This window comes from Neolamprologus multifasciatus, chromosome 3, assembly GCF_963576455.1.
Source record: "Neolamprologus multifasciatus chromosome 3, fNeoMul1.2, whole genome shotgun sequence".
NCBI lineage: Eukaryota > Metazoa > Chordata > Actinopteri > Cichliformes > Cichlidae > Neolamprologus > Neolamprologus multifasciatus.
The window spans coordinates 37,187,317-37,202,521 of record NC_140441.1 but is presented as its reverse complement, the minus strand read 5'-3'; the positions used below and the strand labels follow the sequence as shown (position 1 = coordinate 37,202,521).

Genomic DNA, 15,205 nt, shown 5'->3' with positions numbered 1-15,205 from the left:
GCTGGCTGTATGAAATCTGATCTTCAAATGGTTGTCATCACCATTGGAGGAACAGCTGGGTTTCTCTTAGCTGCAGCTGGACTGATTGCTCTTTTGTTTAAGCCATGTGGCAAATTTGGTAAGTAACAGTTCTCAATTAAAAGACGAAAACAAAAACAGTGCTACAACAAGGCAAGCCACGGAGCCATATACTTTTATATATACTGAGCAGCTTAGACATATTTTATAGTGAGGTATGTCCAGTGATCAGTAATCAGTGTTGGGAAGTGCACACACTGATTCTTAATAACATTATGACCACTGATTTTGTCTTCATCATAGCACCTGTTCGTGGGTGGGAAACATTGTGGAGCAAGTGAACATTTTGCCCTCAGAGTTGATGTTAGAATCAGAGAAAATTGGCAAGTCTAAGAAATTGTAATGGTTAGGCTAGTCAGAGTATTTCCAAAACTGCAGATCTTGTGCGGTGTTTCTAGTCTGGAGTGGTCAAAATCTATGAAAAATGGTCCAAGAAAGGAACAGTGGTGAACCAGCAACACGATCATAGGTGGCCAAGGTTCACTAATTGTTGTGGGAAACACGGGCTGGTCCGTCTGGTCCAATTCAACAGACACGCTACTGTAGTTCAAATTGCAAAATAAGTTAATGCCTGTTCTGATAGAAAGGTGTCAGAATACCCCTTATTGCAGTTGCATAAGGGGCTGCATAGCCAAAGACCAGTCAGGGTGGCAGTGCTGACCATTGTCCAGCACTGAAAGCACCAACAATGGACGTATGAGCATCAGAACTGCACCACAGAACAATGGAAGAAATGGCCAGCTTTGTTTGTGTTGCTTACTTGGGGAACACCTGGTATCATGGAGAAGAGCAAGCTGTCAGAGGCAATGTGATGCTTTGGACAATGTTCTGTTGGGAAACCTTGGGTCCTGCCATCCATGTAGATGTTATTTCGATGTACCACCTGCCTAAGCATTCTTGTAGACAATCACCCTTTCATGTGAAAGGTGTTCCCTGATAACTGTGGAACCTTTTGGCAGGATAATGCACCCTACCACAAAGCAAAAATGGTTCAGGAATGGTTTGAGGAGCCCAACAACACATTTGAGGTGTTGACTTGCCCTTGAAATTCCCCAGATCTAGTTCCAATCTGTTTGTCTGTTTGACATCCTGGACAAATAAGTCCTGGGAATTCCTTTCCCAAAACAGTGATTGGGAAAGTGTTTTCTGAAGTCATAAATAAAGTGAAAAGCAGGGTAATTCTCTTGTAGCTGTATAAATTTTGGTTTCTTTCTACAACTAGATTATTCAGCTGATATATATATATATATATATATATATATATATATATATATATATATATATATATATATATATAATTTTTTTTTTTTTAATTTTACAGCTATTGTAAAGCAGCTAGTGACCAAGAAGTCATCAGATCGACGTATAACGTGTGAAAGCCACCTCCTACTGACAACGGACAACTTGGTAAATGGCCACAATGGGCAGATGAATGAGTTTCTTATGGACGATGAGACCATAAAAATACAGAACAACAAAGTTACTCACTACGACAGGGCAACAATTGTTCGACGCCATTCCACAACCACAGGAGATGTTCCAAAACCTTCACAATTATTCTTAAATCATAGCCCTGACATTAACAACGTCACCAGTGTGTACAATCCAAACCCATCTTCAACTTCAACCAGCATTAACACTACAAAATCTGGCAACTTACCCAAAAGCAGGGGTTCGAAAATTGTTATCAAAAGACAAGACAGCTTTCCAGTCCCTGGTCACATATCTCAAAGAAACCACCATATGTACAGCAGTCCAGATATTTTACAACTACATTCACCAACATCCAACCCTTCTTCTGCTCTCAGTAGCCACCAGATGATCAACTCCAGTGTCTCACCCCATCGAAGCACCCGCCTTCCTCAGCGTAGACACTCCTCAGTATTTCCACATTTAGCAGAATTTAATAAGCATTACAACCTCCTGAGAAATTTACCTGAAGAAGATGAACAGAAAATTTTATCAAGAAATGAAAACAAAAGGAAATTGTACTAGAATAAGCGCATGGCAAGGTAATGCTCACTTGGTTCAAATGATTGAAACTCCTTAATTGAGCAATAGGAGCTGAAATTTAACACCAGTGACTGAAGCGTGAAGTAGGAGCTTGACAGTCAGCTGCAGTGACGTGAGTATTGCACTGGCTGTTGTGGTGCCTCAGTGTTGTTGGAAAAGGGGGGATCTTGGCATCACTGCTTAGATTGTTACCTCTAGATAAGAGTTCAAATAAGTAGTAGAAAAATGGAATTTAAAAGAACTGAGCCAGCCCGGTGGTGTATTTCCAGAAAAATAAGCTAGTCCTACAGAATCAGAATCAGAATACTTTATTAATCACTAAGGAAAGTATGTAAGAGATACAGGTCTTTGAATTTTATTTCATTTTTTGCATTACCATTTGCAAAATCACACAGACCATAATGCTTTACCATGATTTGGGGGAAAAAACAAAATGTTCTGTGCTAAAATTAGCATGGATATTTCCAAGAATCTAAATCAAGTTAGCGCACTCTCTTCTTCTTTTTTTTTTAATTGTTGTTGAATTATTGTATATATCATGATGTATTCATCCTGCTCATACATTAACCTTTTTGCTCTTTAATTAAAAATATTTCCAGGTTTTTGCATAAAATGTGCAAAAGGATATCTTTCTTTGTATTTCTGTAATTGAAACTTTACATTTGCTAAACTTGGACAGTGAGCTCAGTTTCAGTGGCTCATGTAAAAATGTTTGTCATCTATCATCTGTAATCCCAAATGATATCATTTTTGTTTGGTGATGTTTTTGCACAAGGACATGCATTCATTTAAGTTATTATTGAAATGTAACTTTCCACCAACTTCACCCAGCTGTGAAAGTAGTTTACAAATCTCTCAGCACAATGTCCCAACAAAGTCTTGTATTCTAATATGATTTTCTCAAATATGTTTATAACTCTTATTTATATGTGTGTATATGTATGTATACGTGTGTATATATGTGTGTATATGTGTGTATATGTGTATATATGTGTGTATACATATACATGTATGTATATGTGTATATATGTGTGTATACATATACACGTATGTATATGTGTGTGTATATAAATACACGTATATATGTATATATATGTGTGTATATATATATATCTATGTGTATATATAGACAGTTGTTCAAACTCATGGGTTGGGCAAATCATTTGGAAGTCTGAGGATTTAAATGACTCACTGAGAGAAAAACCCTAAATATCTTCTCAGAGAAATGGAGGAATTCTCCGCTTTATTTACCAAATTGTTTTTATACAAGTCTTCATCGTTAACGGGGCAACACATTAAAAGGTGTAACCCTAGGACTCGATGAATGCCATTTCTGGTGACTTTTTAGCACTTTGTAAAATCAACAATTCCAGCCATCATCTTTTTTTCCACTTACTGTATCCAGTTCTTACCCCAGTAGACAGGACACTGAGCTATCATAGTGCTAACACCATTAATAACTGTGGCCAATTTATAATCACCATTTAGCCTAATCCCATACAGGTCTTTGGACTGCTGGATAAAGACAAATTACTCACAGAGAACCCACCCAAACATGGGGAGAACATACAAATTCCACTCAGAAAGGCTCTAGCTTGTGGATTTGAACTCACAACCTGATTTCTCTGAGGCAACAGTGGTAAGCGATTTTTGGCCAGTAAAAATGATAAAAATAAACAGCTAGCCATTAGTAATGGGCTAATATTTCATAATGGAAAGAACATTTAGTCACAGCTCCATTACACTTTATTGGCAAACACAGAATCTATGTGAATATAGAATGAAACCTGCGCATTGATAAGATCAGAAGTAGCTAACCCTTCTGAGCTTGTGTGACATTTGTCAACAAAGACAGAGTTCAGTCTGTGCACAGATGTGGTTGTAATTTGTGGGGACGTGGCCTCTCAGAATGAACTGGGTTGTTTTTATGTGCTCATTGCATGCACTCATCAGTACTTTACAAACTGCACACAAATCTTGTTCAGTTTTCACAGGTAGTTGTGGTATAAATTATATGAAGATTAGAAAAAAGTTTAAAAATAATTAAACTGATTCCATCTTTAAGTGAGGAATGAGATGATCTAACAACCCGACTTATTGGGTTTTATTTTATTTAATATAAAACAAAAAAAGTAAAGAAATTAACACTTTGGGTTTTAATCCTCCGTTTCACTAAGAAATTTGAATCTTTACCTATCTGCCTTTTGATAGTCTGATTATCTCAAGATACCCATAGTAAACTACATTTTGTTCAGTGGGATGCACACAGATTAATTTAATGTTTGACAGAGTAGTGGATCTCTTGGAGGACCAAAGGGAAGATTCATTGATGTAGTAAAGAAGGACATGCATTAAAGATTAAATGTGTGAATTTTTTTTTCCCCCAACACATCCTTGTGTTTTTCTTTTTTTTTTGGTAGCATATTTATAAAAGCTGTATTGATGTATAAGGGGAACAAAAAAAATGAGGTTAGTCATTGTCTTCAATTAAAAAAAGATGGTCGATGGTAGGCTGAGAAGTGAAGGCATGCCGAGTGTTGAGCAGCCGAGTTTTCCCTCTGCCTCGAAAAGCTTAACATTTGTAGTGTCCTCCAACTGCCACAGGATGGCAGACCTCTCCAAGAAGAATCACATGCTCAAAGAGACCACAGACCTCAAAGCACTGTCACTGATTTGTCAATGATGTGGTTCATTCTTATACTGAATGCACACCAAAGTATCAGATACTGAGCCTCATTTTGACCCCAGTACATTCATGTAAATGTTAAAAAGTGCTGAGACAGAAGCCCAGCATGAATGTGTGTGACTGGGTGAGTAAGACTTGTAGAAAGGTGATATAAAGGTGATATACATGAACATTTACCATTTACTTACTTCTCCACAATCACTAAATATCTATATTTATATGTGTGCTTATATTATGTAAAACTGCATTGTGCTAAATATCTGTTGTGTAACCAAAACGTTAATCTAGTATTAAAATGTTAAATTAACACCTGGAAGAAATAAAATATGAATTCTACTGAAATTTAAAAAAGCACGTTTCCAATTTCTTTATCAAAAAGGGTCAGTTGTTATGAAAGTGGTTAGCCATTTTAGTGAAAAGACATTAGCTGTGCTTGCTAGGCTAGCAACTGCTTGTGTGATTATTTGTTGTCTACTAAAAGACCATCCAAGAAGATGTTTGTTACCAGTTCTGACAAATTCTGTCATTTTATTAGTCTGTCATTGTGTTCATACCTGTTGTTTATGCATGCATCTCACTGGCAAGCATTAGTGACAACAGAGCATTCAATCTTTGGATACTTTTAGCTCAAAGAAAAGCCGCAATGCTAAAACTAGTGCTTCAGAATGGTAACTCATAGTGATGTGTCGGTCGTGAACGAAATGGTTCTTAGAGCCGACTCTTTGAAGTGAACGACGCAAGGTTTTTTTTCTTTTTTTTCTCTCTCTCGCACTTTTTTCCCACTTCACTCCGCACAGGACATGTGCTTTGCGCTGGGAAGGGGGGAAGGGGCGGTAGTTACACTCAGTGGCACAGGAACAGAGAAGGAGGGAGAGACAGAGAAAGAGAGCCAGGGACAACAACGTCACGTTAGAAAGGTATAGTAATCATCCACAACTATTTTCAGATGATAAAGGATTCAGAAAGTTTATTCATACAGGCCCATATGACAGAGAATGTGCATCTTCTTTTTGTTTTCATATTTTAATTTATATTTAATTGTGTTGTGATTTGCAGTGTTTTATGTTGTTTCACTTTAAATTTGTTTAAAAGGAAAAAGCTGAAAATTTAAATAGTTAAAGGTTGAAATGGAAATAGTTGGTTTTTGTATCATATGATTTATTTATTGATGATTGATATGATTTATTTATTATATTTTATGTGGAGTGAATAAATAAAAGTATATTTAAAGTATATTTAAAGTATATTTACGGCACGTACAAACCCCAAAACACGTAAAAACTCCATAGCACGTACAAAGTCCGAAGCACGTACAAATACCAAAACACGTAAAAACTCCGAAGCAAGGACAAACTCCGAAGCACGTACAAAACCAAACAGAAGTGCTCCAGGATGCTAGGCGCAGTGTTGAGCTTTTGTTACCTAGTGGTTACACAAGCCAGGAAGTACCAACGACCAGATTTGGTGTGTGGTAGTAACAGGTAAATGAACTTTTTTTTTTTAAATTATCTGAATATATATGAGTGCTTGTGTATAAATACACAAACAATACACATATGCTTTCAATTGTTTAATTTAAGTGATCTAGGTAGCCAGTGGCGGTCCTAGCCTGTTTGGCGCCCTGGGCGAACACTCCCTCTGGCGCCAACCACACACACACACAAAACATATTAAGGATTGTACATTAACATAAAACTGTTGTACACACACACACATATGAAGAGAGAGAGTATGCATAGTATGCAAACGGCTACCAAACAGCCATCATAATTCATCATATAATGAGAACAGGACAAATCAACAATTGACAATGACTAATTAATATTAAAATCTGTAACATAATGTATTGTTTGGAGTTTAGTCTGTTACTGTTGCTATTTTTACCATTTCTTCTTGGAGCAACTGTAACGCACATCATTTCCTTAGGGATTAATAAAGTATTCTGATTCTGATTCTGATTGTTTCAGGATGACCTGCCATTATCCAATCACACATCTGCTTACCTGTATCTTTTGCTCGTTTCTCCTCCTCTTCTTTTCTCTTTTTTCTAAACTGAGCACCTGATGGCTTTGAACTTTTCTTGTCCATCTTCCATTGGTTTTAATTTTGCACTCCAGTATGAACACAAATCCCCCAACTCGAGGATCACTACAACATAACCTAACAGACCTACACCTTAGTTCACAGATTCACTTTGTTTATTTCTGGTTTATTTCTGAGATTTCACACAACCCAGGACTCAAATCATGAATACATGATGGGCTTGGATTTACAACATTATGAATGAAATGTGCTCTATTTGGAAGCAGCAGGCCCCTCCTCCCCTTTCGACGGGTTGTGTGTGAGACTTTAAATCATCAAACTGTAAATTATAAATTTTAAATCGTTATTGATCTCTTTACCCCTAGTCCTAAAGTGTATATTTATTTTCTTACTCTTCTTATATTTATTGTTTGTTTACTTGCACTGCTGTAACTGGAGCCTCGTCGTCTCGTCTCTCTATATACTGGACTGTAGCGGAGATGACAATAAAGTTTACTTTGACTTCAGCAGCGAGCAGGCGCACCGAGGGATCTCGCGCTCACTTTTCGTGTACAGAATTTCGAAAATACATCGGTGCAAATTATAAGTCTGTATCATGATGTCTGGTATTTTCATGTTTGTTGGTTTGTTTTAATTTTGTTTTATTTTGCGAGTTGGTTATTAGATGCCGCTCCAGCCAGCCAGAGACTCCCCCGCCGCCCCGCCCTCTCCTCCCTGTGTCACAAGCAGCAGGCGCACCTCGCAAACGGAGGGCGCCCTTACTCCCAGCAAATGGGCGATAGAAAACCGATCAGTGCCTGTGCCATTCCCAATATGCGCTGGCTGACGTCGGGGCAGCATGAGTACGAGCATTTTTTTTTTTGCCGATGCCCGTGATGCCGCCCCCCACCACGATGCCGCCCCGGGCAACTGCCCGTGTCGCCCGCATCTAAAACCGCTACTGTAGGTAGCTCTGTTTTGGAAGTTCAGTTAACGCTAGATGTGTGTTTTGGAATTTGTACGTGCTTTTTGGAGTTTGTACGTGCTTTGTGTCTAGGGGCCACCGTATATATTTATATATAAACATATATAAATAAAACCATTTTTTTTACATTAGTAATTCCTTTTGTGCATAATTTTGTATTGTTGTTAATAATAAATTAATTAAAGCAACAAAACAAATTGAAAGAGCCAGTTCAGAGCCGAAAGAGCCGGCTCTTTTTAGTGAGCCGAGCCAAAAGATCCGGTTCTCTAAAAAAAGCCAGAAATCCCATCACTAGTAGCTCATAAATCAGCCCACAAATCAGCAGCTGATATTAACTCTTAGATCCACGAGTGACTGGACTCTACATTCTTAAGTAAGTTAGTCAAACATTGCTGTTTTCTTGCCTTATCTGCTCGCTGTATTCAATTGTGACAAACTACCTGTTTCGAGCTACAATCGATACACACATACTGTTGACTTTACTTTAAAACTTTACGACCTGTGTTTCTAGGAAACTTATGATACCTAACGGAGCATCATTTTTGAGCCACTTATTCTGGTAGTAATACAAAAACGTCAGTTTTGTAAAATGTATAAAAGGTAATTAAAAAACTTAAATGGCATGTATCAATAACATGTTCTTTTTTTTTTGTGGGGGTGGGGGGGTGTATAACTGCAATAAAAAATAATAACTTTTCATTATGAAGATATTGAAAGAAAACAACCTCACCAGATCATTTTTGACCCACTTACACATTTAAGGGTTAAGGTGGCTGCTCGCATCTTGTAAAAAAGATAAATTGGTGTAAGGGAGATCAAAAACAAGTAATGGATATCAAACCAGCATTTATATGCATTAAAACAGATAATACTGTTAATATATGATTGCATTACTTGCATAGGCAACTTCTTGGGTTGTTTTATAGTTTGGTGTACTTTCCCCGAAATAAAATCGATGCATTTAGTAAGCAGGTCAGTTGCATTAATCAACTGTGGATGAGCAAACACATTTCGATGTGTTTCCCGCAGCAGCTCAAACAAAACAAGCACGCCTACCAAAATCTTCAGGAAGTGAGAGATCAGCGTCTGTTTTTCTGTTAGTTGGTGTTGACACAGGATGCAGCTAACACCATTCTGCCTGATGCTGAGTGAGTACAAAATTCAACATTTAAGGATATTTTGAACAATTTGGACAATTCTTATAATCCATCATTATCCCTGCTTACATTTAATTTCTTAAACACTGCTTTTATTCGGTCCTTAATATATTATTTTCATTCTGGTTTTTTTTTCGTTGTTGGTTTTTTGTTTGTTTTTTAAATTTTCACCCTTTTCTTGTCTCTTTCTCTCTCCCTTCCTTCCCTACAGCCTGTCTTCAGGTCAACCCTGACAGGTCTCAGTTCTTCAGGTATGACAACATTTCTTTGAGCTGTGGCGAACAGTTGAACAACACTGGTTGGAAAGTGAAGAGGAAAACGCTCGCAGGGGGGACCAGACCCTGCTCCTCTGGCTGGGGCTATGCCTCCTCGGGTTCGACTTGCATCATCGGACAAACCTACCCACCAGACAGCGGCGTGTACTGGTGTGAGTCTGTCAGTGGGGAGCAGAGCAATGTGGTCAACATTACCATTACTGGTATGAATAACACTACGTTAAGTTCTGCTATGCAATATTTAAACTTAAAGTCACACTGATTAAGGCAGATCATTTAGAAACGAAGCAAAGAAAGCCTATAAAAATGACAAATCTTGATTTTCTGCATTTTCCAAAGATCAGCCTGTGATTCTGGAGAGTCCTGCCCTCCCCGTGTCCGAGGGTGCCACTGTAACACTGCATTGTACACCTGAGACAAAGTCCTCCAACCAGTTTTTTGATTTCTATAAAGATGGCCACTGCATCAAAAGGAACTCCACAGGAGAAATCACCATTAAAAGGGTTTCTAAATCTGATGAAGGACTCTATAAATGCAGCATTTCAGGAGGTGAAGAATCACTAGGCAGCTGGCTGGCAGTTGATGGTGAGCAACAAAAATCCCATCACATACACAATGTTGAGCAATTTAAAAATAAAGCATTTTAAGAAAAAGGAAATTAAAAAAATGGCTCTTAGAGGAATTATATCTAAAAACTCAAAAATTTGCATATTTGTCTGTGTTTTGTACATCTGCAAATGATGAAGAGAGAAAAACATTCTACCCCTGAAAAAGACACAATTAAAGAAAACATGTATTTAATAAAGCATTTCAATGTATAATTTCCATGTTCATCTCTTTACAGCTTCATCTCAGGAGTTTCCTTCATCTACATCTGCAGCTGAACCGGCCGCTCCCTGCTCTTTTTCTGTCTTAAGACTAGTATTTCACCTGTTGGTGGGAACGCCTTACCTGGTGTCCACTGTTCTACTGGGGCTTATATACCGAGACAGGAGGAGAGGTAAAGTAAACCCTGCAAGTGTGTAAGGGGTATTCCTTATCAGATTGGGTTATAACAACAACAACAACAACATGTGCTATCAGCTAGTAAACTATTTTCTGGAGGCTTTTGTTTGTTTGTCAGTGACAATTTCTGTTAATCAAAACTGTTGTCTGAAAATAGAATGTTACATAAAATAGATATGTCATCTATAGTTGATTATTTTGTTGTCTTCATTTTTTGCATATTTGGCACAGTGACATGCATCAAATCATTAAGAAAATAATAGTCCAATGTATCCAAACCTGTCCATTTTAAGAATTCCCTTAAACAGAACCTTTGTGACAAAGTGAATCAGCCTAAAGATTACAAAAAGCAACAAATCCTGCCACAATCTACAGGAACCAATCACAGTAATTGCATCCACCACCCTGGAAATGGTTACAAAGCTGTTTATAATGCTTTGAACTTGGAACCCTGGGGCAGACTGACACTTCTGTCAGTCTGCCCCAGGGCAGCTGTGGCTACAACCGTAGCTTGCTTCCACCAGTGTGTGAGTGCGAGAGTGAATGAATAATGGCATTGTAAAGCACTTTGGGTGCCTTGAAAAGCGCTATATAAATCCAATCCATTATTATTATTATTATTATTATTATTATTATTATTAATAATATTCCCAGCAGTGACTACCAAAATTACACCTCAAGCGAGGTCACAAAACACCATCTAAAGAACTTCACTTGGTTCAGTAAAAGTCAGAATTCATGATTCAACAATAAGAGAATGGATGCAAATGGTATTCATGGAAGACTTCTAAGTAAATCACTGCTGACCAAAAAGAAAGGCTCATCTCACAGTGTCAAAAACATCTCGATGATCCCCAAAACCTTTGGCAAAATAATGTCTGGACTCATAAGACAAAAGTTTTTGGAAGGTTTTCTCATTTCACCTTTTCTCAGCATAAGAAGATCATCATGCCAACAGTCAAACAAGGTGGTGGTAGTGTGATAGTCTGGGACAACTTTGCTGCTTCAAGAACTGGACATCTTACCATAATTGATGGAACCATGAATTCTCCTCTCTACCAGAAGGCCCAGCCATCAGATCAAGCTTATATATTTGACATATATATACATATATATGTACACAAAATTTCTCCACAGCAATGTCACAGGCTCACTGCCAAATGTTTGATTCCGCCCTTACTGCCAAGTAATTATTAGCTCTGAAACATTTAAGTGTGACAAATATCAATAAAAGAAAGAAAAACATTGAAAATGGAATGCAAATCCTTTTTTTCACTGTACTGTACGTATAATTTGGCCACTAATTCAAATTCAATTCATAAGTCTTCATAAAAGTGGCTGTAGCGGTAGAGCTGGTCATCTACTGATTGGAAGGTTTGCGGTTCGATTCTTGGCTTCCCCCAAGTCTGCATGCCAAATATCCTTGAGCAAGATGCTAACCCCATGTTGCTCTCCGATGCATCCATTGAGTGTGACTGTGTATGAATGTTAGATAGGCTAACAGCTTGGAAAAAGTGATTGGGTGAATGAATTAGTTGTATAAAGCACTTTGAGTGCTCAATTAGACTAGAAAAGCACTATATAAGAACCAGTCCGTTAATGCACAATTTTAGAATTCATAAAAGGGAGACTTGGAAACTGGTTTTAGCGCTTACATCAAATAATCAAATCATCCATGCCTAACTGTGTAATGTCATCCTCCTTTTGTTGATACGATGGCAATGGATAATACTCCTTAAAATCTGCTCACCTAATGCCGTATTTGTAGTTCACTCTACGATATATTGACTATATATGTGTGTGTGGGTGTTGGTGTGTGTGAGGTTGGAAATAGAGATAAAGGAAAGTAGATATGTTTGTTTTCATATGTCAAATATAACATTTGTATGTTCGTTTTCACATTACACATATGTTGTAATGGTCGCCAGAGGAGTTTAACTTTTAAAGATTGGAAATTTTTATTTCCTGTCTGGCTTTATCATTTTACAGTATTAACTGAAGGTGGAAGGCCTTCACAACATAATACTTGGTTATAAGAACTAATAATCTGGTTTCAAATGGTGCTACAAAAGTGTGAATTTGAGCTTTCATAATGAGACTTTATAAATCATTGGTTGATCTCACGGTTATACTGTGCTCATGACCAATAGATGTTATTGGTAGAAAAAAGTCTGTTCTTTAGGTGCCACGTTATTATAAAGCAGCCATGTTTTTTCTGGTGAACTGTGTTTTGACACCAGCTGCTGAGGTTATTGAGGTTTGCAGGTAAATTCCAAAGTTACAATGTGGTATTGCAGGTGACCTTTGACAAACAAGTTACTTCTAGAAAAATGAGGCAATCTTGATCTGATTAAAAACCTTGAACTGCTGTTTGCTGATGACTGTTAAGACAAAAGCTACAAGAATTCATGTTGCTGTTCTGTTTGTTTTTTCTTCACAGCAGCTCAGAATGCTGCGAAGAGAATGCGCACGGATCATGTCATCATGGAAATAGTTGTTTAACCAAACAAGCTGATGAACATGTACCACGGGGTGTCCTGAACGTGGGTATTCATTTTTCACCAGCTTTCAGTTGACATTTGCCAGCATTTATCTGTGCAGGGCCAACGGGGACTGTAGTGTCATTCAAAAAAAAAAAAAGAGCTGAGGCCTGCGTAAGTGGTCTGTTTGTAACACTTCTACAAACTGACAGAGTCTTCTAATAACTAATGTTATTGTCTTGCTGTATTCTGCCACAGTATTTCATGTTTTGCATTGTTATCTTGTGTGTGCAAGCCCATCACCATGTTGTTTACTTTGTTTATTAGGAAAACAGTAGTTGCTATCTGAATATCAGGATAATGTTTTAATACGACTTCATGTTCACTAACACTCGAGTATAAACCTTGGTTTTTATCTCAAAGGGTTTTTCCTGTCCTGCTACCACTGTGTGTGCCTGCTGCGCAATCTTTCTTCATATCTTACCACTTACAGCCCTTTCAACAGTATCTCAGGTCAACCTGATGTGGCTCTAATCGACTTTAATCATTTTCCATTAAAAGGACCACTTAATGTGCGTGAGGTCATCATAGCAATGTGGACAAAAGACCCATGACATCATTTGTATGTGACGGCAACACCACGACAGGTTGAGGTGATGGTTCACCTGCTTCGATGTATGACACCCGGTCATTGGGGACTATTGATGAGTTAGGCTCAGATAGAAAGGTTTGAATTCAGTGAACATCCACACATTTGAATGGAATTTTTATCTGTTTGGAAAACCAAAATTGAATAACCGGAGTGCAAAATGATGCATACTTAATTTACTTTTTTAGCATCTAGCTAAAACAAACCGGTGGGTTAATAACCCTAGATGGGTCACCAGAGACCTGTTGAATGTTAGGAGATTAAAAACAGAAAGAGCAAGTGTGTGTGTTTAGAGGAGACAAAGATGTGTCTTAGTTTTTATTCCTGTAATGACATTTTGTTAATCTAATTTTTGTTTTTGGTTTATTTTAAAACAGTGGTAAGGTTTTGAATTAATATTTGATATGTTAGGTTCTTGTCAATAGTTTTTCACCTATTATGATCATTTTGTACAGATTGAACCGATTTTTAAAAAAATGTTTTAGTTGAATTCTTAATTTCATAGCAAGAATAAATATATTTTAAAAATAAATACTTCATATCTGGAGATGAAGAGATACCTCTGATTCGTTCTTGTGTTGTTGGTTCGTCTGGAGTGGTTCTTTTGTTTTTTGTGGACTCACTATTAAGGTTTTCATGACCAGTTTCTCCGATCACATTATCAACCCTGCCAAGTGACTTTTCTTAAAATCACAGAAATCTTAGGACTGAATAAATGTTAGTAAGCTTTCCCGTGTTTTGTGTTTTGTTGCTCAACAAAGGCTGTTCACTTTGCTCAGTTCCTTCCTGTTGTGGTGTGGGAGGGGACAGTAGGAGAACAGAAATATGAAGAGAAACATAAAAGCAAAACTGGCCAGTTCTTTTATTGGCCACAGGTGACTTTAGTCAAGTTTCCACTCAGTCATAAATCAGTAATAAGCAGTGAAGGTGTAAAGCATGCTGTGACATTTCTGTTGACATGGAGCCCACAGTAAAAGTCTGCTATCTGCTATTTTTGACGTGTGACGCTTTTGACCTTTTGTGACAATTTTTCTCTGTTTTCATAAGAGCAAGAACGTTTGTTGAAAAATATCAAACTGTTAGATTACAGAGGATGTGAAATGCATAATCGCTGTGTGTGAAAAGGAAGTGTAGGGGCCTTCAGTGCTCGGCGAAGTGTTTGTGGTTTTATTTTCATCAGCTTTTGTACGGCTGTCTCTTGTTGTTTTTGTCCACACTTTCATCTCCGTACAGCATGGGCTTAAAACTTTACTCAACATTAATAATATTTCTTTAAATTGCAAACAGGGAAATGCAATGATTATTGCTCCATCAGCTCTTTCGGCCAATATGGGTCAGCTGTGGTTAAATTGAGTGTATTCAATCTAGGGGAGTGTAATTTCTGAGAAGACACGGGACACTGTGCCAGTTTAAAAACCCACAACACAAACAGCTCAGCAGTTATATTGAAAGCATGTGCAGTTTAAAATGGCAAAAACAATTTAAAAAATGGAACAAAAAATGGAAACGAGTATAAGTGCTTGTTTTGACAGGTAAACTTGTTTGACCTATATTTAGTTTTCTGCTGTGTGGCTGGAAAATCCTGTGGTTTGGTTTCTGAGTAAAGCTGCTCTCTGTTGTGTTCTGTGGTGGGAACACAATAGGACCTATCTCAAACAATGAACCAGAGGTTTCTGACCCTGAATAAGTACTGATGTCACTATCATGGAGTGCACTGCTGTGTAAATCATAGTGAATCTTTACAAAATCTTCACATTACAAATTATTTAAATATTCTCCAACATTTTGTACATATGAAGGAAAAAAGGAGGGGGAATTGATGATGAATGAAGTAAAGACAGAAAAATAGAGGTAA

The 15,205-nt window shown here is 37.6% G+C and overlaps 2 protein-coding genes across 2 annotated transcripts; both read left to right on the top strand.

The window, feature by feature from the left end:
- The first annotated feature begins 27 nt into the window (after positions 1-27).
- Positions 28-2,988, top strand: LOC146522976 (uncharacterized). Its single transcript, XM_085148041.1, has 2 exons — positions 28-118; positions 1,400-2,988. Exons 1-2 carry the CDS (start codon positions 28-30, stop codon positions 2,071-2,073), a joined length of 765 nt encoding a protein of 254 aa, XP_085004167.1. The 3' UTR covers positions 2,074-2,988.
- Positions 2,989-8,469: 5,481 nt separating this feature from the next.
- On the top strand, positions 8,470-14,987 carry LOC146522975 (high affinity immunoglobulin gamma Fc receptor I-like). The gene is made up of 5 exons (XM_085142362.1): positions 8,470-8,932; positions 9,153-9,419; positions 9,556-9,801; positions 10,061-10,216; positions 12,662-14,987. The coding sequence occupies exons 1-5, from the start codon at positions 8,902-8,904 to the stop codon at positions 12,721-12,723; spliced, it is 762 nt and encodes a 253-aa protein (XP_084998488.1). The 5' UTR covers positions 8,470-8,901; the 3' UTR covers positions 12,724-14,987.
- The last annotated feature ends 218 nt before the right edge of the window (positions 14,988-15,205 follow it).